The sequence below is a fragment of the Triturus cristatus genome, chromosome 2_1 (genome assembly GCF_964204655.1).
Source record: "Triturus cristatus chromosome 2_1, aTriCri1.1, whole genome shotgun sequence".
Lineage (NCBI taxonomy): Eukaryota > Metazoa > Chordata > Amphibia > Caudata > Salamandridae > Triturus > Triturus cristatus.
This window is the reverse complement of record NC_140581.1, coordinates 484022713-484048606: the sequence shown is the minus strand read 5'-3', so window position 1 is coordinate 484048606 and position 25894 is coordinate 484022713. Positions and strand designations below refer to the sequence as shown.

Below are 25894 nucleotides of genomic sequence, written 5' to 3'. Positions count from 1 at the left end.
CAATGCCCAATAGGGCCCTGTATAACCAGGTGATTAGCCTTCTGCCACAACCCATCATGAAAATGACTTGAATATGCTCATGGGTTGTCGGGTCTGTGATCTCCCACAACAAATGCATTCTTACAGTCAGGGCCCTATGTTGCGAGATTTGAACTGGTTGGGGTCAGGGCCCCTCCATGAAGGATTCAATTGTTATTAGGGCCCTATTCTGAAACAGATGTTCTGCCATGTCTAAAACCATCAGCTCCACAATTCTTTGCTATTCTGAAGCCCCAGATGTCCCGCTGCCCTATTAAGTCGGATCTCAAGTCGCCGCCCTTATGGGTCAAGACCTCTCAGCTGCTATTAATATATTTCACTTGTCACAAGTCTATAAACTTTCAGGTCAACCGGCCTTGTCATCCCAAAGCCTAACAGCATTACTCTATAAAGATGCTACATCCTTGCTCTGCACAATTCAGAAGACCTAGTAACCCTTTGTATTCATCACACAATTAGGTTATTATGTTTTCGGTTTCTGCATCCATATTATCATTGTGTAATTTTAAGCTTTAGATTCAAAATGTTTAATAAAACCAATCCTAGGTATAATGTGTTCTTTGTTGGTAACTCTTGTGCTGAGCCTGAAACTTATAACCATCTTGGATGCATTTTATTATTTTATGTTGTAATGCTAGTACTTGAGGAAGCATGATGAGGTAAGTGATAATGGAAAGTGAATTATCAAAGACTGGAAAAGTATTTTGTGCAATGCACAGATGAGTATTGAAATAATGTTGATTTTCCTTGGATATAACAAAGTGCACCTAGAGCTCTTTCAAAAATGACAGCACTAGATGCCATTGAAGATGAGATGGAAAAAAGCTCCAACCTCACTTGCCGAAGAAAAATTGACCCAAAAGTATAAAGTACTGTATCCACGAGGGGCATTAGAAATAATGGGGCGACCCGGTGTCCCTTAGAACCTGGGTATTAGTAGTATACAGGACAATTGGTTCTGTTGGGTAATAAATTGCTGTGAACACCTAATTTACTACAAAGGAAAAGGTATCTTTCAATTCCTTATTTATAAACAAAAACACACGAAAAAACAATTTGGAGAACAAACCAAAAAGAGAAATTCACAAGTAAAGTTGATTCACTCTTATATTTAAAAAAAAGTACTGAATAATAATGGCTGTCACAAATGGTGTGTTCTTTTCCAGATTGTTTTTTTGTGTGTTATAAATAAGGAATTGAGAGATACCTTTTCCTTTGTAGTAGTGTAGTCCTATATACTACTAGTATCCGCGAGGGGAGCAGAGTACCTCCCTCCTCTGACCTGCACAATGAAGTACTGTCCACCATACTTTGAATTGAAAACAATTCTTAGTAATAACTGACTGACAAAATATACATGCAGAAACAAATCACCAACTGTATGTCGAAAAATGTCATGAAATTAAGAAATTTTGCTAGAAACTTCTCCAAAGCCTCTTTCTTCTCCTTGTGCATAAGAGGCTGTGCTTAATTTGAGCTGATGCCTTCCGGTGCTCGGCACCAGCACTTAATTATTAACACCGGCACTTATGACAGTTTGCCACATGGTGGCGATGTTTGTCTAATTAAAAGATGAGCTCAACAACAGTTGTGTATTTATTCAATATTCTTTAAAAGTGACCAATACCTGCCACCCAAACCTTTCTTATTGCTTTGGGGCCTGGAATAGTCTGAATTGTCAAACTTGTAGGAGTGTGTTGGTTAGTAATTGTGTTCGTTTTGTCATTGGCAGTGCTGGCAGGGGCAATGAGTGGTGCAAGCTGCAGTTGCCTTCTGATGAGGGCCCCGGCACATATGTTTTTACAAATTAAGCACTGATTATTGCTTGCCCTGCACAATTCATTAAAGGGCTTGTTGTATGTGTGTCTAAGCAGTTCCATGTTCTCTCTTACCTGGTATTTTCTCTTAACAAGTGTGACATTTTTGGTGTCAAGTTACCGTTGTTGCAATTCCTTATATCAATACAAGTAACCAAAGGGGTTATTTCTGCTTTTTTTCATATTTGGTATGAAAGCACCAAAACATTTTGTTTCTGACCATCATATTGCTAATGTTTTTGACTGCTGAAAAGACATTAAAAACCCGGTATTTAAATTTTGCATGCCTGATGAGGTCAGATGGATTGAGCAGAGCCATACGACGGGACAGGTTGTAGTTAAGAATGTGGTGAATCGCTTCAGTAACCAGTTTACTGAGATGATGTTTGGACCCTGCTAGGCTGGTCACAACTCCCGGTCAAAGGTTTGACTGAATAGCATTGTTTTCCTCTCTTTACCAAATCTTGGAAAGTTAGGTTTGACTCTTTACGAGACTTAGCATTTTGTCTCCTGTGTCAGTTTTCTGTTTTCTCCATCTGACCTTCTGTGATTACTGTTGCTTGCCTTCATCTTGGATTTCTGATGGTATATCAGACTTCTTCCCGGAAGGCTTTGTAGATTATACACGGATTTTAAATGGGATTATTTGTTGTGCGGGGAGAAATGCAGGATCAACAGACCTGTGAAACAAGATTTTGCTTCTTGAGTTTGAAGCTCATACGTGCTTCTTTGTAGCTTCAGTGTCTGTTCCTGGGTAGTCCTATGTTCATGATATTACAGCAGGCCATTTTGGAGAACCAGGACCCTGTGCTTGTCGATGCAATTCTTCGATTGAGCAGAGCATGGCCTTTCTAAACAGGTTCATCCGGTAATTCACTCCCTTTAGCAACACGTGGCCTGGAGGCTAGATAATATGTGATACACTTTGGCGTATGTTTTAAAGCATGCTTGTTAGCTTCTCTAGGTTATTAATTATCTGCTGCACTTTTTTCGTCAACAGTTGTAGACTGGCCTCCTCTGTTACCAGTTCTGTAATGATGTCCCTGTTCTCATTTTCCTGTTGCATTAATTGTATTCTCATCTTTTGCAGCTGTAGAGGAAATAATTACACTGAGTTCAGCTAATCTACCTCTTTTTCCCAGGTTTTATGATAAATAAAGTAGTGTGCGTATGCATAGTAAGTTTCCTTGCTATTGGAGAGCACTCTAGCATGGTTATTTGGGGCTTAAATCCTAATGTTTTTTGTGCTTCTTTTAGCCCGTTGGGCGATAAGTGCATTCCTTTGATATTATGCCATTAATCCCCATGCATTAGTTTGTGCCATGGAGAAGGATGATTCGGTGGGTATCATGTCTCTACCAATTTGCAGTCTGTTTTATTTTGAGTCTTCACTTACCAACTTCTTCGAGCCCATCCACCGGCAGAAGCGATCACCAATAGTGCGTTACTCAAATCCCTAGTGCGTTTTCGCTCAGGACCTCCTTGTCATCCTCCATCAAGCAATAAACAACTATCCAATCATCAGACCACTTTATCAGATGCCTCCTCCAAACCTTTGCCCATGCCACAGCCCTTCAAGTTCCATCTGTGCTTCCATTTTTGCGACAATCCTTTTCCCTTTCCAGTTAAATCTGCTTTGGCTCTATAGTTCATTTTGTCTTCAAATTTGTTGCCATTAGATGGTTTGTTTCACACAACACTACACAGCTTCCTTTGGAAGCTGTTTAGCTGCCCAGTTTTCACGGGTGAGCCAAGACACTTTGTATTGAAAGCTTTTCAGTTTGCAAGACAATCTTGTCAGGCAGGGTTGGAGCTCCGCAAGTGCAAACGATGGCTTTGTTCCCCCGCAGACTCCACCCGCGCTCCATGCACAGAGCACATACCTGCAACATAGGGATTTTATTAACACCAAGAGACTGTCTAGTGTATATGCACCGTAGAACGATGTAATGAGGATCATCAACTATTTATGATCTGTTTTGACCTCTTTTAGGAATTGTTGGCATCGGGGATTCGACTGCGTTCCTATTCATGCTCATCACCAAAGTCTTATCCAATGAAATCACGCGTGATCCGGGATGTCGCAGCGTGCGACTCCACTGAAGGTAAGCCTCATTTTTTTAGAGCTTTTGCTACTTCTAGTAGTAGAGATTACGATTAAAATGGGCGACATTAATTCTATTTACTACTAAAAAAAGAATTGCGGGAAAATGTGCTTTGTAAATGGAATCTTTTGATATAGTTGAGATGTGTATAAAATATCAAGATAAATAAATGTGCTGCCCAGTTCATGACATCAAATGCCAGTCTGTTGAGGGCATGCATGTAGCTCAGTGAGGTAGTACTAAATTTCTTGTTGCCTCAAGCAAAGTCTGCAATGCATCATTATGCAACGACACGGGGTATCCCCTTGATCACATCAGTATGTCAGCTCCATTCATCCTTCTGATATTCCGCGTTACCAACCAAAATAGTGGGCAGTTTCATGACGAGTTATTTACGTGAGACCATACTTAGGTTGAGTTGACGTTTTCAGTAAAAGGAAATTATGATTGTCAGCTGGGTCCTTCTTATGTGACCTACTCATATGTAGAATTATGTACGTGCATAGATATAAACTGATTTAAATGCTCTGCAGTAGGATTAAGAAAAAGACAATATTGCATAACTTAACAGTACATTTTGTTTACATTATGTTTAATTAAAAAAGCAACCCCTGCCACAAGCTTTCAAAATCAGTCCAATTATTTATTTGTTATTTTTCTTAGCGCCACTAAGAGCGCCTTACAAGTAATCAAGGTGGCATGTCAAAAAAAGACATTTCCTGAAAATGAGGTAGCTGTGAGAAGAAGGCATTATGAAAAGAAGGTAAAATCAAACAGGTGGGAAGGAACTGTCAGTTCAATGGAGCCCCACAGGGACTTCTTCAGAAGGTACAATAGGGTCCTAATTAGGGCGACAATAAAGGAATGCTTTGAAGGCGTCCTTATAGCCTTAAGAATGATTCCTTGTAAATGATAGCAGTTATGGGGGCTGTGTGACTGTGTGGGGAAAATTTTGATTTGTTCTTCAAACTAAGCAAATTAGTGTCATTTGTTAAACAGGCAATCAAATAATGCCTATTTTGTTGCTATTTATAAAGTTTTACATGTTAAGCAAATTTAAATTTTGAAAATGCAAAGACAATACCCTATACATTGGAGGTTGTGGTTAAGCATTCAAAGAGAAAATTGAAAAGATCCACAGCTCCCTAATTCGATTTTTAACTTCATCTTCCAATCTTCCCCAGATTTTCCACTTCCTGGAGCACACCGAAAAAGTTGATATGGCTATGTTTTTAGGAGTGTCAGAATTTTAGAATAGGGTTATCTTTCCCTTCCTGGTGCTGCCTGCATTGCAAAGCTTGTGAGGCCTCTAGATTCCTTTCATTCATATATAAAAGTATTACCACAAAGTGCAGGAGATTAGTGTGTTCATTGCAAATGCAAACCAGTATAGCCCCGCCTACGTCTGCGTGTAACCAATGCCATCAAAATAAATGATTCCACGTTCATGTATGAAACACGCAGTTGGTGAAAATAAATCCACCAGGCACCAATCAGGAATGGCTTCGGTCATCGGCACATACATTCAGTGCCTCTCACAGGTGCAAATTTACTAACTTTAGGAATTTACAAGAGCATCTATGGAAGCCTGTGATTGTTGAAATGTTTGCGGTAGTACTCCTGGTAAACATTTTAGAATTTCTATCTCCAGCCACGCATAGAGTTTTTTGCATTTGTTACTGTATACACTGGATAATAGCACACATGAACATGCCTCTTTCTCCTTGGATAAACGCCCTCCTCCAGACCCCAACCAACTGCAGGGGGATGTCCTTCCTATTTCCACCACACACAGGTAAGTTACTCATACCCTTGGCCGGAGTACATATCTGATCATTTCCAGAGTAATCAGGGGTCATAGAAATATTTGTGAATGTCCACAAACTCGTAAGATTGTGGGTACCTCCAAACCTAGCAGGACATCGCTGGCCTGGAACACCCACTCCATACCCTGGAATAGAATTCAGGCATGAACAATATTATTTTACCCATTGACGGGATAGCAATTATTCATTGGGGACTGCTAGAATGACTGTGAATACCAAACCCTGATTTGTACCTGTAAAGTAAGTGATGTGTTCATGTGAGAATCACACGTGAAGATGGCATCAGGAATCTGGCCCTCGTCTTCTGGTGCCAGCCACTGGACAAGGGGCACTTCCTGTGCCCTACAGTGCTGTGCTCTCCCTTAACCAGAGCGCTTTTGTGGCATCAGTGGAAACTGGTAATTGGTCAGGAATGATGCAAGTGTCTTCATCTTGAGTCCCAGCAGCTGCACACTCGAGAGGAGGATCTGTCTCTTTTCTGTCGTTTCATTTTAGGACTTTGCTTTGCTCTCCTTTCAAAATCTTCATCCTCTGCGGATGGCACTGTAATTGTAATTGTATAAATGCTAGCAATAATAATAATAATAATAATAATAATGATAAAAATAATAATAATGATGCTACTACAACTAATAATAACAACAATAATAGTTATTATTGTTAACGTTAGCAGTAGTAGTTAGAGTATTAGTGGTATTCTCTCATTGCTATTAATATTGATAAAGATAATTATAATAATTATGCTCATTATAATTATGTTTACGACTATTATTTTAAGTATTAATGATATTATTAATAATGATTATTATGACACTTATTTTTTATATGTAAAAATGTTAATAATAAATCATTATTATTATTACTACTAGTATTATTCTTTCTTATATAATACCATGCCATACAAATATTATAGGTGGTAATGATAAAATAATAATTTTAGTGCTATAATATCTACTATTATACTTATTATATTATTATTAACGTTGTTGTTATTATTATTAATAATATTATTGTTACTATTACCATTGCTACTATTGTTGCCGTTATTTTGTTATTACCGTGATTATTGCTATTATTGTGTATTTTTCATATTTTCATGAGGATATCTTGGATTTGCATCATACTTGATTGCCTTTCTCCAGGGTATTAGATTTGTATTCTAGAACAGGTGCTAGACTGGCCATAAGCCAGGAAAATGTAAAGGAAGCAGGAGAAAGGGGTGGTTAAGCGGGCAAATGCGTGCACAATTAAAAGCAGAGGGTAAAATCAATGGGAAGATGAACATAACTGGATTGATAGAAGGCTATGGACCAAAGGGAAATGGCTACTAAACCAGGAGTGGTGAATATACACTAAATGGAAATTCGTTTCTGACACAGACAAAATCAGTAGCATTAGTGGAAGTGGGATGTTGCGGTGGTGATTAGGAGGATCCAAAAGACCAATCAGCAGGCAAGTGACAGCCAGATCATGAAGCAAAGAAAAGATTTCTAAACTAGAATAAATAAAAGGAGAGAATGTAATTCCTGTTGAGGGAAACTAAGGGAATAACTATACTTACCTTTAAGGTTTTCAAGTGCTTGTAACTGAGGAATAATGGTGGTTTACCTAAGTGTCTGATGTTTGTGAATCAAACTTTTCTACATGCTGTTTTGAGCAGAAGGGGTGAAAAAGATGTTGCACTAAAGTTGATTTTTAAACCAGGTAAGTTCAGAGAAAAATGTTTGTGGATCATCTGTGAAGTCGGTAATAATGTTTAAAGAGTGTGAGATACTATGTCAGTATTAAATGGGGAATTTTATGAGCCATTGCTACAATGTCAATAAAACTCATTACTTGAATGTGCTAATTAATGAGCATTGGATGATTTACAAGGATTTGCTGGTCATTTATTTCTGGAAACTCAATCATTTTAGTTGGTCTTACCACTATGAATGTATGAACTTTTTCACATGAAGAGGATGCCATCAGCAAAGGTCGAGAACGTCTTAGTGTGTATCTCTAAAGGATTTATTCCTGCTCTGTAGATGGTGTTATCCACAACAATGGGCGATCCCTACTGCAGGCACTTTCGCTGTCTAAATCTATGTCTCTGCTCCATCCCAGCAGTAAGTACTGCAATGGTAACCAAGGCCGCAAAACAACCTTGCATGAGATTTTCTTCATTGATCTGTGGGCAATGATGGCAATGTACTCTTCATGCAGCATCAGGAAAGTACAACTGTTTACATTTTATTTTAGTCTGAGAATACCAGGTTTGTTATCAACATCAGCAAATCACAGTAGACGGCAAAGTATAACATACCTTTGCTCCAAATTACCAAGCGCTGGCAGTGGAAATTCCTGGATGACTTGGGACATAACAATAAAAGGAGAAAAACAATTTGGAAAAATGATAGGCAATATATTGGAATTTTTCAGCATGGTTCCTCCTCGTTTCATTCTATTTGAAATCAGTGCCGAAGCAAATTTGCTTGGAACTGTTTAATATTATTTCCCTCACTGGTATTCTTTCATTCTGTTTTAAGTGGTTTTTCACACCCATCTTGTGTGGGTTCTCCTAATGCCACAAAAGGCAGGAGTTAGGTTACGCATTTGCATGAAAAACACTCAAGTGGCCCAATATTTGTTGCTGTTATAGGCAAAGGGGCTGACTTCAAAGAAAATATTTTCTCTATGGAAAAGTTCTGTAACTATATAGGTTTAAACCTATGATTTCTAATGCCTTCTGTTTCTTACTCTTCCTTTTATGAATCAGGCTCCTTGCAACTACATCTCCAATATTAAAAATAGATTCTGTGAATCTCACATTTGTAACCTAAAAAGATCAGAGCCATTAGTTGTTTTCATTTTTCAGTGTGGTTGTGGAGAAATGTGTGCTTAATGGTGTTAAATCATATTTATGTTGTGGGTTTCCAATCTGATCAGTTTTGTGAAATCGTATTGTACCAATCATAATAAATGTTAATCATAATTCATGGTGGTGGCTGTGTGTTTTAACACATTCATACTGTACACAAACTTACACACAGTATGTGATTGTGGTTTGTTTTTTGTGTTTTAGAGCAAAGGGCCTACAGTCTTCCAGAGCAGATAAAACAGCAAAGGTATGGACCTGAATCAAACAAATATTTTTCTGCGAGTAACCTCCATATTATTGTACTACAGTTGCTTACATTTGTGATAATTGTTACTGTTGCAATAGTTACGTTATGATAAGTGGTTTGGTGTAAAGCTTATCATTTACTATCTCAAAATTCCATATTTGTATTGTTTTATATTATCTGATGAAATCAATGAAAGTAGATGTGACAGAATTAGCATTACAAAGTAATACCAGTTTATTTAATACTGTTCAGACAGCTTATATGGAGCCCACACTACAGTAGCTGTTTTGAAGCACTGAATGAATGAATGAATGAATGAATGAATGAATGAATGAATGAATGAAAGGACATTTGTAGAGCGCATGGCTACCCGGGAGTGTCCCAGCGCTATAGATATGATCAAAGAACATGGAAAATTGTCATTTATTAGAATAATCTTGCTACTTAAAAAATATGAACTCCCTCCTCAGCATTTTTTTCCCACTTCCAGAGTTGCTTTGTGCTCTTTCACCTACCTGTAACTGATCCTCTCTCTACCACTCACAGGATAGCCGATCTTGACCAAGGGGAAAAGGGATTGGGATGGGAGAGAGGATCAGTTACAGGTAGGTGAAAGGGCACAAAGAAACTCTGGAAGTGGGAAAAAAATGCTGAGGAGGGAGTTCATATTTTTTAAGTAGCAAGATTATTCTAATAAAAGACAATTTTCCATGTTCCTCTTGAACTGTGTGAAGCTGGTGAGGGACTGCGATTCTGAGTAAAGATTATTCCAAAGTCTTGTTGAATTCAAAGGAAATTTCGTGTGCAAGGTAAAGGAAATTGTGAGTGTGGAAGTGGAAGAAAAAACAGCAGGTACATTCATTAAGGCCCGGGAAAAAACTAGAATAATTATACTAACTAAACAAGATTAATGTTAGTGATCATGTAAGTCCTGTAGAAGACATGAAAGGAATAAATCAATCTAGTTGTCCTTATCTCTCCTCAAATTCTGTGTGTTTGCAGTACTAACAACAGTTTATATCTTATTTCTGTGGTGTATTTTTACCCCAAAGGCAGTTGATCAATTTCATAATTTGGCTGTAGTATTTAGTAGCAGGTTATTCACTGATTAGCATAGCAGTTTAGTGTTGTGGTGAAAATGGCAGACATCCAACTGTACAAGCTTTTTGAAGAGTGTCTGATACTCCAGGATGGGACCCGAGTGCTCAGCATCCTCTTAACTGCGGGACTTACCAGGCATATCTCTATCCAACACAAGATCTTACACATTCTATAACCTGTGCATAGTTGATCTCTTTTATTTTAAGTTGTTATATTATGTGAATTTGTAGAGCATGGGCAATCACCTCTGAGAGTATCCAGGCACTAAGTAGAGCAGCCCTGAGAGGAGAGGAGTAGATCATGTCAGTTTTGTCTGGAAGAGACATGTCTTGAGGTTTCTTCGGAAGTCCATGAGGGAGAGGGAGGTTCTGAGGTGTTTCGGGATATTGTCCAGGTCTTGACTGCGAGTTATGAGAAGAAGCATACTCTGCTTCTGGTCTTCTTGATGCAAGGGAGGTGTACTGTTGCCTGGGTCGTAGATCGAAGGTGACTGGTGGGTTTGTAGAAGTTGAGGTGGTAGTTGAGGTAAGCTGGAACGGTATCGTGGATAGGGGTGGGCGACAAAGTCCTCTCAGATGGCAGACTTTTTCCCACTCCGCATTAGGCTTGGAGCTCGCCAATTTTAAGTTGATGAGTGTGAGTAATAATTTGCATCCCCGAATGCAATATTCGGGCGCTAGAACGCCTCCCGGCGAGATTTCTCAATGAGGGTGTTCGCAGCTCTTCCAAAGTCGTATATGAAGTAGGGGCATGGGTCTGAGAGGGCTTCTGATTGAATGGTAATCATCAGGTCGGTGGTTTCATTTGTTCAAGAGGGGCTTCAAGATAGTTAGCTACTGTTTGGCGATGAAGGAGGAGAGTACGCCTGGTTGGAGGGGTTTGTATCGATATGCTGTGGGTCGAATGCGTGGTAGATCTTGGCAATCTTCTGTTAGAAGAAGTTAGAGAGGTTGCAGAGTGCTTGAGATGAGAGGATGTCGTTGATGGCTGCTGCAGGATTGGAGAACTCCTTGACATGGGTGAAGAGTTCTTTGCCGTTGTTGGAGCTGGCTTTCAGTCTGAGTATTAGGGCCTTTTTCTTTGAGCCCCGTAGTTGTTGGTGTTAGAGGTTGAAGGCATTTATTTATGTGGATCATACAATGGTATTTTTGTTGAGTCTTCATTTTCTCTTAAGTTGTTTGCAGTGGAGCTTGGACTCCCTGAGGTTGTTCATATACCAGCGGTGTCGTTTGTTGCTTTTGTACGTCTTGTTTCTGGTGGGAGCGTTGTGGTTGGCGCATTCAGTGAGATATTTATTGAAGGGTGTCGACATTAAGGTTCCCTGTGTGGTTGGGTGGGTCTTAGCCCACTTTTCTTTGGATATTTTACCCCAGTGATAGTGCATGTGAACAAGGTTGTGTGGGTGGTGTGATCCTGTTGTTGGAGGAGAAAACAGGGTTAAGAGTGTGGCCTGCTGTGTGGGTTGGTCCTTGGATGAGCTGGGTGAGTCTGAGGTTGCTGAGGGTGTTAAGTTAGTGTATGTGGTGTCTTCCAGGTGGAAATCGAGGTCCCCAAGAGGGATATAGTTGGTTGATCTGATCGAGAGGGGAGCAATGAAGTCTGGGATGTGGGTCTGCTCAGAAGCTGGGGGGACTGTAGGCGAGTGTTCCCTATAAGGGTGGCGTTGTAGTCCGTTTGTAATTTGAAGTGGAGGTGTTCCATGAGGTGGGTGTTCGAGTTCATGGAGTTGGTGCGGTCGATTGTGTTTTTGTAGATGATCGTGAGTCCTCCACCTGGTTTGTGGGTTTGGTCCTGGTGCACAATTTGTCGACAGACGGGATACCTGTGGCGATGTCTCGGTTGGAGGCTGGGTTGAGCCATGTTTAGGTCTAGAAGAGAAGGTTAGGTGTGTTGCTGTTGAAAAAGTCCCTGAGTTTGGTTGGAGTGTTTCCCTAGGAATCGGACGTTGAGGAGCATGGCAGACAGTTGGTGTGGGGTGGTGGTGGTGGCGTGCAACAGTTGTCTGGAGGTGGTGTTGTTGGCATCTGAGGTGTTGAAAATGAAATTGTATTGGGTGCAGGAGAAAGTTCCTGCCGTGGTGCTGGGGGACATGTGGCAACAGTGTGTTTGCCAGTGTGTGTTGTGGAGGTCGCGGAGGATAGTTGATTAGTGGTGGCATTTGTTGGCTTCTGTGGCAGACGTGATTATGGTGTTGCATTGGGTGGTGGTGGGGCCAGGGCTCCTGGTACTGGGCGCTGTCCAGGCACAGACGGGCTTGCCTTTGGCACGCCTTCGGTACACTATCAGCGCGTTTGCTGCACAATTGTGCTGCAGCCTGCATTAAGTAGGTCCTGGGGTGGGCGGGTCTTCAGTTAGGTTAGTGGGAAGAATGTTGATGTTATCAGTGATGTAATTTGAGATGCCATCTGTGATAGCTGAATGATGTCATAGAACATGTCATGAGTGATGTAGTATGTGAGGTCATAAACAGTGCATAGTGGGGGCGCAAGTTATAGATAGCTCTGCTAACTATAACTTGTGAATTTCTATGTTTGTCTTAGTTCAAAACGTTAATGTTGTCACTGACATATTCACCTAACTATAACGTTACCTTAACCTTTCATTTTTCAGTGAATGTGTTTTTTAAAAAAAAATAACTTTTTATCACACCTAACTATAACGTTACTTTAACCTTTGTTTTTTTTCAGTGGATTCCTAGGGTTTTAGTAATATTTGATTACCATATGTAAAGTCAACCCTCTGCATGGCCGAAGTCAGGGGTTGGCTAGAGGGCTTTATGTTTTTAAAGGGAAGGGGGCCATGTGGCCCTCCCTTACCGAGCCTTATTAAGTCCATTAGGCCCTGGGGACCTTAGGGATTTATGCTTCTCAAAGGGGAGGGGTTGGCTAAGTGGCCCCCATCCCGAGCCTTATTAGACCCTGGGGAACCTGTTCCCAGGGCCTCTTTTTTTTTTTAAAGGAAGGAGCTTGTGGCACCTCTCCCCCTAGGGGTGGGCTTAGAGGCTCGTGAAGGGGTTCTGTTTGACCCCTTACCCCATATACACTATTTTTGGTCAGAGGTTGGGCCCTCGGGCCTTTAATAGCTCCGGGAGGACCCCCTCCCCTTATTTGTGGTTTACTTCAGGACAAGTCCTGTAATGGCTGCCAGCAGCATTTTTCTCATGTTGCTGGCAGCCAGTCAAAGCTCTTGCTCCTGCGAGAGTCTGACTGCCATGCAAGCTAGATCACCAAAGGGAAAAAAGGGTCCCTAGGCCAATAAAAACTCTCTCTTTTTAAATTAACACTTCTGCAAGGGTCTCTTAAGCCTCTCGCGACCCAACTTTCCAGATATACAATTACTTTTGAATTATTTTTTACCCTTAATTTGTCAAAAACTATTGAATGGATATACACGAAATCACAAAAAGCACATTCTGTGGAATAAGTCCCTCTTCCTGCCAAATTTTGTGTAATTCTGTTCAGCAATTTTTGCAGTAGCCTTTCTTAAAGAAGTATATGGAAAATGCATGGGGATTTTGTGTTTTGAGACTCCCTGTTTTTTCTCTGCCCCCACTTGACAGGACTTTCCATGCACAAACTAGTAAAAAAAAGAAGCACCTTTTTGGAAAGTTTAGTGGAGATTCGTCAAACGGTGCCTAAGTTATTGGCAACACAAAAAACGCTTTTCCTATGGAAAAGCAGTCCTAACTAAAATAACTAGTGGTGACTGCCACTAGATAATATATATATATATTTATCATCATATGTTCACACCTGGTTTCCTCTGCAGTGGGCGTGTCATGTACTTACGGGCATGGATCCGGTTATTCACATTACAAGTCAACACGGCACGTTAGATGTACTTAAATGCGCACTCAGGAGGCGAGTTAAATATACTTTTTTATTCACAAAATCCTCACAGCACAGTGATATGTTTCGGCCTCATTGCCTGATCATGCTCATCAGTCATAGTGCAAAACATCTTTTAAAGTGCATGCAAACATCAAAGAATGACTCAAGTTGCAACATTGATAGCACCATCTTGAATTAGTCGCTGAATAGACTAAAATTAATATGTTGAACCCAGCTTCCTCGGCATACTAATCATGCTTACTTATCTTTTACATTTTTATCCTATATTAATTAATCTTCAAAATAGGCAGAAATATCAAAATAACAATATTGTATTCAAGGATGACACACTTACAATTCAAGCTTTACAATCAGACCAAACATCAAAAAGATTGTATAAATTGTCAAAACCTTGTTTTTCCAAACTGATTTAAATATTACATGTTGGCACAATATACTCTGAATGTAAGTAAACACTCTCTCTGGGGCATATTATCAAGAACGGCATTAAAATTATCGCCGCTTTAGCGGCAGGAAACTGCCGCTAAAGCGGCGATAACGGTCTTGATAATATGCCCTTGAGAATTCCAATAGAAGCCTATGTTCTGGTGTGAACCTGGGCTTCTATTGGAATTCTCAAGGGCATATTATCAAGCCCATTATCGCTGCTTTAGCGGCAGTTTCCTGCCGCTAAAGCAGCGATAATTTTAATGCCGTTCTTGATAATATTCCCCTCTCTCTCTCTCTCTCTTTCTCTCTCTCTCTCTCTCTCGCTCTCTGTATCTATATATATAGATATACATGTATATATACATATATAGATATATATTACCTACTGGCGGTCGCCAGTAGGTAGTTATAGTTAGAACCAAAGTTTCCATAGTTAAAACCAAAGTTTCCATAGGCAAAGCCAATCAATCAATCAGTCTTTATTCGATTTAAAAAGTACAATCATAAAAGACACAAACATATAAAACATACATTTCAATAAATACCTTAAAATAGCTTTTTAAAAGAGTCTTGTTAAAAAACCATTAAACATTACAACAGACTGAGATATAGTAATTAAAAATTTTTAAAATAAAATTGTCCCTGGTACAGCTTAAAAGTGGGGAAGACCTAAACACTGAATTCATTAAGGACCATCAAGGGAGCGCTTAATTAATTTTCTCCTCAATGCCCATGCCCAGCCCAGGTATTTTGCCAGAGCAACAGAAACAAATGTTAAAGAGCTAGTGCGCAAAATGCGTAGAGCTACAGTGCTGCTCCTTGTCCCGAGCAATCTACACATTGGTCTAAGCCAAACACGCCTTGGAATGGCAAGTACCGGGCAAACAAACAAAAAGTGGGGAGATGTTTCCATCGCAGCCCCACATGCAGGACATTGCAGTTCCGAGTTCGTGGCCCACCTTCCAGTCAAAGATCTAAGGGGCAAAGAACCAGCTCTAAACTGGAAATAAAGTTTCCTGTCACCCACATTAGTCACCACATCCCAGTATAGTTCCAAATAGGGGGAATCTTTGAACTCCAAAAATTTCTCAGACATCCCAGTTGCTTTGTTCAGTACCTGGGAATCTATTCTTTCCCAGTATGCTATTTTTAGAGAACTTTTGGATGGAAACTGGGCAGAGGCTGGGTCGATCCACAACCCTTCCATACCCATGTCCTTTAAAGACGCATGTAAGTTCTTCAGCCACCCAATTTTGTGAAAAACATCAGATTTTATAATGTCTTTCAGGCCCTTGGCGTAGTGGGAAAGTTCAGGAGTAGTCCACAGCCTCCGCCAGTATAGAACCGGGCGGAGTCTTGCAATATCCTTAATGGACCTCCTGCCCAGATCATACCTAAGTGGGATCAGAGGGGTGCTCTGAGGAAGACCAATAATTTTACGCAGGAATTTATGCTCCACATTTACTAAATTTGCTAGCTGTTCAAAGCCCCAGAGTTCCGCCCCATAAAGGACGGAATTTAGGGCCTTTGCTTCGTATACTTGCAAAACCGGGCTTATTGGTTTCGTTAATGACCTACTAAATTCCCTGGTCAAAGCACCAGTTATCTGCTTAAATCTTAGGGAGGCCATTTCCAGATGTCTACGCCAATTATTATTATTTGAGATTTGCAACCCAAGATATGTAAAATTGGTCACTAATTCTAAGGGTTGCCCATTCATAGACACTCTTTTCCCTTGAAAGCTGCTATGAGGGTTAAAGGCCATAAACTTCGTTTTTGCCACATTAACCTCTAAACCATGGTCAAGGCAAAACTCATCAAACAGGCGAAGGGCTTTTTGCAGACCATTAGATGTTCTGGATACGATAAGCGTATCGTCTGCAAACAATAGTATGGGGATGGAAACACCAGCCAACCTTGGAGCGTCGGTATTAGCAGAGAGCATGAGTTCAACTATCCCATTGATATAAAGTGAGAAGAGCGTGGGAGCCATAGTACAACCTTGTCTCACACCACGCTCAACCGGGAACTCAGATGTAACTTCTCCCGCCCCTCCCCACTGAATCCTAGCATAGTTAGACTCATGCAGACGCATCACCATAGTTAGAATTTCATTAGGGAGACCTAGCCTCTCTAGAACTGCCCACAGCCGGTGTCATGGTACAAGATCGAAGGCAGCCCATAAGTCTACAAAAGCTACATAAAGACTGCCGTTCCCCAATGTCACCACTTTCCAGTGGAGCTGGACAAAGTAAAAGACTTGGTCCACCGTGCTGGTTAGTTTCCGAAAACCAGCTTGGAAGGGAGACAGAATGTTATTGTCATCCATCCATTCTTGAATTTGGTTCAAGACCATCCTCCCTACCACCTTCTGAATAGAATCGATGAGGCTAATTGGCCTATAGTTTCCCGGGAGCGTCCTGTCACCTTTCTTAAATACAGGTATAATAACTGCCCCCCTCCAAGATTTTGGGACTGGCGCGCCTTCAGCCACAGCGTTAGCCAATAGGGTTATATACTTGCTCCAGTTACCCTTGTTGTGAATAAAGACGTCCGAAGGAACCTTGTCCTGGCCGGGGGCACGTCCACTGGTAACTGAGCACAAAGCCCTACTGGCATCTTGGATACAAAAGGGACCCTGGGAATAGAAAACATGATTTGGCACCCATGCAAAATTAAACAAAATGTTACAAGCATATTGTGGTTCGAAATATTGTACCCAATCTGCCTGTGAAACATAGTTGGAGGGGTTATCAGGGCGCCCACCATGGCCCCACTTGAGAATGTTCCAAAAAAGCCGGGAATCTCGGGTGTGGCATGCGCTTTTTAGATCCAGCCAGTGTTGCTCATCCCAGTTTTTTTTGGCCATCCTTACTGCATTTTTGTATGCTAGTCTGGCGGAACGGATACCCTCCAGTACACCACTAAACAGGGCTTTCACTAGGTTAGACCTGGATTCCCTACAAGCACCGTCATACCATCTATTTTTCTTAGTTGGAGCCTTATTCTTGTTCCTCAAGGGCTTCGTAAAATAGGAACCTATTTCGGCAAACAACTTCTCATGGCATGCAGTGACTTTATTATTGCCTGGATCTTGGGATAGCAAACCCTCAAGCTCAACAATAGAATCAGCTAATTTGTTATCTATATCAGCAATGGCCAGGGTGTTATGCTCGAGCTCCCCCCACTTGAGTCTACGCATATCATTTGTTAGAGTTACCTCAGGCACGCACGTAACCATTCCAACAGGTATTAAACAATTACTAGACCACCATCTATGCGCAACACAGATAGGGTTATGGTCACTCTCAACTCTAACCTCAACCACCATATCTAGAGCTGGTTGCCACAATTGCAAACTACATAGGACGTAATCAATCCTGCTAGAATGTCGACCATTGTCAAAAGTCTTCGCCCCTTGTTTATCACCTGGCGTCCGCCCATTCAGGGCCCTCAGACCATGCTCAAAACAGAGAGCATTGGTCTGAACAATAATCTCAGACCACCTTTTAATTGGACTGAGGTCAAGAGCAGGTACCCCCCACAATTGGTCTTCTACAGCTTCACTGCCCCACCCAGATTCGGGGTCTAGGAGCGGTTCAAAGGTGACATTAAAATCCCCGGCTACCACGATTTGCCTCCCACCTGAATACTGGTCGATAATGGAGACCAGGAGAGCCAAAACCTGGGAGCCTGTCCTATTAGGGTCCCTCAAATACAAGTTGTAGATGTCCAAATCACCAAGGGTTCCAAGTGACACCCTCACTAGTTGAATATCTTCGGACCCAGTAGGTATTGCAAACGCCTTTGGAAATGTGTCCTGTCGGACCCACATTGTCAGTCCTCCCTTTGGACGACCCCTTATACCCTGGATTGCGGGGACATAAAAATTCAAAAATCCCTGTAGAAACTGAGGCTCGCAGGTCCAGGTTTCCTGGAAAAGGCAGACATCAAAGTTGCCTATGTAGCCTAGCCAATCCGGTGAGTCCATTTTTGATTTTAAGCCTGCAATATTCCAAGAAACCATAGACCCCCCCACCCTTCCTTGGCCTTGAACATGGGCAGAGTTCGCACACCGCTGCTCAAGTCCACATTCTGGTCTTATAGACAAATCAGGGGTTGCTACATCTACATCTATTGTCTTGTCCGCCCCAGTAGCAGGGGAGTAACGTAGATGTTTGTTAAACTTGGGCCCTCCAACAAGTATACTCGGACTAAGGGGTGTAATAAATAACTGCGGCCTGGATATCGGTCAGGCAAAAGCTACTGGGGAGCACAAATCATCAGCTTCCCAATTTTCCAGATGTGGACTAAGTCCTGCAGGGAAAGGATTATAAAAAAACCCTAGATCATGCACCCTAATTTTTGACTGGTCGCGAGCCAGTCGGGGGTCACAAATATGTTGCACTATCCGTCTATCTGCAAAGTTGACTAAAATTGAGTCCCCTGGGACATCTTTGGGTCTTGGACCTACCCAACTAACCCTTCTAGTGAAGAGGATCTTTCCATCTAGGTGGTTAGGAAGCGGTCTGTTCCTATTTAGCCAGAACGTAACTTTGTTCTTTAGTTGCTGGTACGATTCCGGAACACCTTCCTGTAGTACTGGGACTCCAGTTAAAACAGCAACATAGGGTGTACAGGCAGGGGGCAGATGGATATGAGCCCTAGGCGATATACTATTTTTGACCCCAGGTTCCCAGGACCCTTTTTGGTTCATAGGCTTTTTTCCAACATAAGTACTAGGCACTCTCAGAGGATTGTCACCCAAATTATCAATACATTGGCTAGTACTATTGGAATTATCAATGACCTGCACCTTGGGGGGAGCGACCTCGGGTAAAACCCCATGCACTACTTCGTTGTTAGAGGATGTCTGCGGAGGAGTAGGAAGGGTAGAGGGCACCCCTGCAGAATTATCCCGTGCCTTGGTAGCTAGTTTAATAACATTTTTCAGTGAGCAGAAATTATCCAGAACAGTTTGTTCTAGTCTATCTACCTTCTCACTAACTTGCTTAACCCTTTCCAGCACGGGAAGTATCAGAGAACGGAAAAAATTTTCTATTTCGAGGACCATATTACTCGGTTGGGGCTGGTCTATATGACAAGAAATATTCTCACTAGGAGATGTGAGGACTTCGCCCTGTGTAGCCCCCATTGGTGATTTTTCCGTAACATTAGGGTGTTTGGCCTTCCTCCCTCCCTGGGACACCCCTACTCGTTTCCTCTTGGCATTAGTGGGATTTGCAATTCTTTTGCTAGCCCTAGTCTGCGGGTGGGTTATAACTAATTTATTAGAGATAGGGGGGTTGCGAGTTATTATCGCAGAGTCACCAGAGTCCCCAGGAGCATCACACACGGCACTGCAGGGGAGCGATGTGGAAGGACTTGTCCCAACATTCTCCTGCAGTACTAATTCACCCCCATGCTGGACCGCTGACTTCAAAGGAGATTTTGCCCCAGCCAAAATACCCAAAGAAGAGCGTCTAGCTTGCGCTAACTCAACAGACAAGCGACGCTCAGTAATAGCCAGTTCGTGCTCAAGACATGATACAGCTCTTGTGATGAAATGGTCGAGTGTACCAGTCACAGACCCACCCCTGCATGCACGTTTACCTTTAGACGCCATTTGTACTGGGCGTGCAATACTAGGGCCAATATATTTGTTAGTCTAAAAGAAACAATTACATGAGAGTAAAATACAACTCCACTAGACCACAATACTCGCTGTGCAGGATGGGAGGCTATGAAGCTAAGCAAGGGGATGCAACAATCACAATCGAGACTGGACGAAGATGAATACGCCCTTCTACCTTAGATTTAGTGTCACGGCAGCGTTAGAGATGTTGCCCAGTCCAGTCAGGATCGGTCAGAGACGGGCAAGGACGGGCCCGCCCTTGGCCCGGGCTTCGCCCGGGCGCTGCCCGCGCGCGTCCCGCGCTGCGGGTTCAGAGGCAGCCTTTTGACCCCCCGGGCGCAGCCTGATGATGCAGGCGGCGGCGCCCGAAACAGAGGATCCTGGGGGATGTAGTTCTTGTTCCTCTCCCAAGTCAGGTCGAGTGACAGCCCACGAGCCAGGTAGGAGCTTCACAGAGAGCCGTTCCCCTCACGGCAGGTCAGCAACCTTTGAAAGCGGCATTCAGCAGGAAACAATAGCGCGTCCCGCGCTGCGGGTTCAGAGGCAGCCTTTTGACCCCCCGGGCGCAGCCTGATGATGCAGGCGGCGGCGCCCGAAACAGAGGATCCTGGGGGATGTAGTTCTTGTTCCTCTCCCAAGTCAGGTCGAGTGACAGCCCACGAGCCAGGTAGGAGCTTCACAGAGAGCCGTTCCCCTCACGGCAGGTCAGCAACCTTTGAAAGCGGCATTCAGCAGGAAACAATAGCGCGTCCCGTAGGCAAAGCGTTTTTTGTTTTGCCAGTAACTTTGGCGCCTTTGACGAATCTTCACAAAATTATCGAAAAACATCCCCTGTTTGGGTCTGCTCCTGTTGCCAATGTTTAGTGGTGATCCGTCAAGCGGGGGCCGAGAAAAAAGGGGGGCCCCAAAAAGCATTTTCCCCATGCTATGTCAAAAGGGATTTTTCATTTTTTGAACACGACTACAGCCCGTACTGCCAAATTCGTCAGAAAGCTAGCTAGATGTTGGTCCAGACAGCATGCTTTTTGTGATTTGTTGTACAGTAGTTTCAGAAATATTTAAGTTTTAAAAATATAGATATCTGGGAGCCCAAAAGCCTACTGAGACCCCACTGAAATTTGATTGGCTGCCAACACTTCAACCAGGAAGTGGTGGCAGCCATCTTGGGACTCGGCTTGAAGCTGAGTCCAGGAAAAATAGTAAAATATAAGAAACTAGGGTAGGGTAGGAGTACACTGACGCCCCAGATATGGTGGGGGGGGGGGGTCCTACACGGAAATTGAGTGTGTTGATAAGCATTTTTATTTTAACATTTTTCCACAGATCCGCAAATCTGTGGCAAGATTACAAAAAAAAAGATGGGCGACTCCCACCAGTCTTTTTCATTAAGCCTCCAGGTGGGCCAAGTCTCAGGGGCATGTTTAATAATAATGTGGGCGGTGCCCATGCCCCAAGGACCACCACCTCCCCAGGGCAACCAAATAAACTGATGCGGGGGAAGCACTTATGTCCTCCCCCGCGGTGTGTGGACCGCCACCTCCCTGGGACTTTATCTATAATGGAAGGGGAAGGGGAAGGGGAAGGGGAATGGCCGTGCAGACCCCCCTGCAGTCCCTGGGGCCATTGCCTCTCCAGGTCTTTCTTAAAAAAAATGCAGGGGGCCGCGTGATTCCCCCCCCCACCCGCAGCCCTTTGGACCACCTCCTCCCCGAGGGTTTGAATCTCAATAATGGGGGGACAGCCACTGCCCGGGACTTTTTCTGAAATAAAGGAGAGAGGTGCACCCCCCCCCCCCGCAGCTCCAGGAACCACCACCGCTCCAGGACTTTAAATCTCAAAACTGGGGGCCATGCTGACCCCACCCAAGCCACCTGCCCGGGGCTCAAAATATAATGTCCGAGGGGGTCCGTTGCGCCCGGTGCCCTAGATGACCCCGGCGACCACCGCCATCCCGGGGCTTTATCTTTAATGGAAGTGGGGACGGCACAAACCCCCATGCATTCACGGGGACCACCACCTCCCCAGGGCTTGCTTAAAAAAAATGCAGGGGGACCGTGCGACCTGCCCGCATTCCCAGGGACCACCACCTCCCCAGCAATGTCCTGGGGAGCCCACCCCTGGGACATTGCAGTTTGCTACAGCTTGTCGGGAGTACCGCTCCCACCAAGCCATAGCAAACTCTGCTCTGCTTTCAACATGCATGAGCATTAAAAAAGCTCTCTCTTGTTGAATGTGGAGCAGAATTGCTTTTACACACAGGGAGTTGCATGTCAGCAGCTCCCTATGTGTAACAGCAATGCTGGCTCCCACAGTATGCTGGGAGCCGGCAGAGACTGCTGGGGCTTTGCGGCTCCCCCCGCGGTCCCCAGCATTTAAATAGTGGGTGCCCTGGGTGGTACTAGGGCACCCAGTAGAAAGGCCAGGCCCCGGGGCATGGGGTGCCCGGGGACAAATTGGCCCGGGATGGGTTCAGTGCTGTCCACGTCCCAATATTTAAATGGGACCCAAGGAGAGGGGGCATGTGGACCCCTCTCCATGGGCTCAAGGACCCCTAGGGACCACCACCTCTCTGGGACTTCATTTTTATAATGGGGGGGCAGCGCACAGACCCCTCTCCTCGGGATATTTAAAGCCCAGGCGAACCCCACCTCCCCAGGGCTAAAATAAAATATATGCACCGGAGGCTGCACAGACCCCTCGGGTCCACCACCTGCCCAGGGCCAATGACATTTTGAAAAGTGTGAGGGGGGTCGCCCAGTCCCCCAACTAGAGCCATGGTAGGCCCTGGGGACTGCCACCCCTCAGGGCCTGCTCCCTATGTCCTGAAGTGCCCCCCCCCCCGATACATAGCTGTTTGTTTCCGCTTAGCGGGGGCTGTGGCAACTCCCGCTAACCAAGTGCAACCACTAACTGCGCTCCCAAACAGGCACTCCCCCTCCCCAAAAATTGTAAAAACACAATGTCCCAGGTGGCCCCCGGGACCCCTAAAATAGACAAAGAACGATTAATAAATGAGCGTCAGGAGCCACTCATTAATTATTCACTGCTTCTTGAAGGAGCGCCCCATAATGCCCTGCAAGAGCTCTTTAACACACCGCCAAACTTTTGTTATTGCGGCAGGGAGTGCAACAACCCCCAGACCTAATAAAAAAACAGTAAGTCTCCTGGGTCTTTGAATCCATGACCCCAGGAGAACTTACCATTTTTTTTCAAAAACACTTTTAGCTGTACCCCTGGGCTCTTCCATTGCAAGCCCCTCTTGTGGTTGGTTTTATGATTGTGTTTTTTGGGCTGAATTTTTTTTAAAGAAAGACTTGAAGACATGTTCTTTTTTAAACCCACATGTCTATGACTTTTTCTTTTACCATTTTTCAGGCCACTAAATGCAATAGTTAAAACTGTTAACAGAAAGACTCACAGATATGTTGATTTCATGATTTTTTAAATAAAATGCCATTCAACCTTTATATAACAATCCCTATTTTTAAACATTGCATTGTGTAAATTATTGAAATATTAATTTGATTACAAATAGACTCACTTTTTATATTTTGGTTTAGTGACTCTTTGACAAAGTAAGTAAGTGTCAGAGTGTGGGCAGGAACTGCCAGACGAACCACATGCTGTGCATGCCAGGAGGTCGTGCTCCTCATGGCGTTGCTTTCCTGCAAGGGTTTAGATGCAGGGCCTGATTGGAGGCATGGGGTTGGTGTTACGTATGGTAATAAAATATTACTTAACGTTGTAATAAAAAGCCTAGAAATTCCCTGAAAAAAAACTAAGGTTAAAGTGATGTTGTAGTTAGGAATTGTAATTATATCTTGCTTTACATTAACAAAATCATTAGAAACTCACAGAAAAAACAAAGGTTAAAGTAAAGTTATAGTTAGATGAAACATTCAGTGACAACATAATGTTTTAAACTAAAAAAATACCACTGAAATTCACCAGTTATAGTTATCTCTAGTAACTATAACGTGCACCCTTGCCACGTACAGCTAATTAACCCACATATATACAGCAGTCATGACATGATCTATGACATCATTGATAACATGACAGCAACTTCTGAAATTAAACCATTGATGACAAGACTATGCATATCGGGGGAGCAAGGTATAGTTTCTTTAAGGCACAGGTTATAGTTCCATCCCACTGGTTTCTATTTGTTGTGATTTCCAGTGTTAATTGTTCTGTATAGTCTAGTCTTTTTAAATTGGTGGTTAAAAGAGTTTATGCTGTATTGCACTCTAAAAAACATAAAATAAAGGGGGGGTATTTCTGCCTCATAATAAAAAAAATCTGTATATATATAAATATATATATACACACACACATATATATTTACACACACACACACATATATACATACTCACACACGTATATATGTGCATGTATGTATATATGTATGCATATATATGTGTGTGTGTGTGTATATAAATATATTAGTCCCACAACCCAATGCTGACCTCCCCAATTTTAATGACACAAGACAACTAGCGGCTGAAGGGCATTTAGGATAATCTACTTGTCCTAGCTGTTGTTGTAAAACTAATTCTAGAAGACACACAGATTATACAGAGCATTGTTCAACTGAGAGTTCTGTGGACAAGGTGCACAAGATTCATGTCTCTACTGGGAAGTAGGTGATGCATGACACCCATGATCCAAAGTCTTTCAGGTAATTCTGGATAACTAAACAAATGCTGAAAGAAGTCATTTTTCAATGTCAGGATAGCACTCCAGCTGGTAAAGTTCTTCTTTCTTTAGAGTGCTGAACATCCTTGTACTTCTTTTAGTGCTTGTAAGTGCTGGAATATAATAGTTGTGTTCATCAATAATGCCTGCATGGCAACAATGCCTGTAGTGTCAGAGTTGTAAAATATAAATCTAGACATGTTTTGTCACATTTATACCATTGAATATGTGGTGTGGAGTGGTAACTCTGTTTGTCTTTCAGGATTGAGGAGGAAGACTGGGACAAATATATGGCACCAGCCAAAGCAGAATCTGAAAAATACACAATGAGCCGTACTCTGAGCTTTCTGAAGAACAGAATGAGCAGCACACGCAATAAAAGCAAGGTAAAGTGAAAACTATTAGAAACGGAGACCACACATTGCACATGAATTGTGAGTGAAGTCACAATGGCCCATTGTATAAAATCTAATGCCTAATTTTGATCCTAATAGGATCTTTTAGTGATTGATTTGTCTTAAAACAAGGCTTTAATGTGCCATCTTTCACAGATAATTTCCTACAACACAGTTCTATATTTTTATTGCAGTAGGTAGAAATAAAGTGCAAAGTCATTTTAGTATATATTCATGCAAAGCCCCCAAATCTTCTTCAGTTGCCAGATTCCAATGAGCTGCAGCATAAGTGTCAAACAAGGGCAGTACACTTAGATATTGTAAAAACAAACAAATTGGATGAAGACTACCTGTCTAAAGCTAAACCTCGATAAGACCGAAATTTTGGTCTTTGGGAAGAGCACAATACTTTGGGACTCCACCTGGTGGCCAACAGAGCTAGGACTGACAGGCACCCCCATACTAAGAACTTCTGGATCATCTTCAACTGCAAACTGTACATGACCACCCAAGTCAATGCCGTTGCTACCTTATGCTTCCTTACTCTTCCTTACTCTGAAGATTCTGAGGAAGATATTCAAATGGCCCCCAATCAGCATTCGGAAAACTGTCACACGCGCCCTGGTCACAAGCAAGCTGGACTATGGGAACATGCTCTATGCCAAGGTCAACAAAACACTCACCAGAAGGCTGCAGACTATTCCAGACTTGGTGGTCAGAATCACTCTCAACCTCCCACGCCACGCTCACATCACACCACACCTAAAGGAGCTCCACTAGCTCTCCATTTACAAACAACCACAATTGAGGCTCCTCACCCACACTTTCAAAGTACTAGATAACACTGGCCCAGCATACCTCAACAATTGCATCTGCTTCCAGAAACCTTCC

General features: G+C 42.8%; 1 protein-coding gene across 7 annotated transcripts in view; it reads left to right on the top strand.

The window, feature by feature from the left end:
- ARHGEF28 (Rho guanine nucleotide exchange factor 28) overlaps positions 1-25894 on the top strand; it is a 1067585-nt gene that overhangs the window by 873219 nt on the left and 168472 nt on the right. For 4 of the 7 annotated variants that reach the window (XM_085632328.1, XM_085632327.1, XM_085632331.1 and 1 more), the window contains 3 exons: positions 3850-3961; positions 8852-8894; positions 24871-24994. In XM_085632328.1, the coding sequence (XP_085488454.1) occupies positions 3850-3961; positions 8852-8894; positions 24871-24994 (279 nt within the window). Of the gene's footprint in view, positions 1-3849; positions 3962-7814; positions 7896-8851; positions 8895-24870; positions 24995-25894 lie in introns of all 7 variants that reach the window. The other 3 variants (XM_085632325.1, XM_085632324.1, XM_085632329.1) reach the window with 1 other exon arrangement.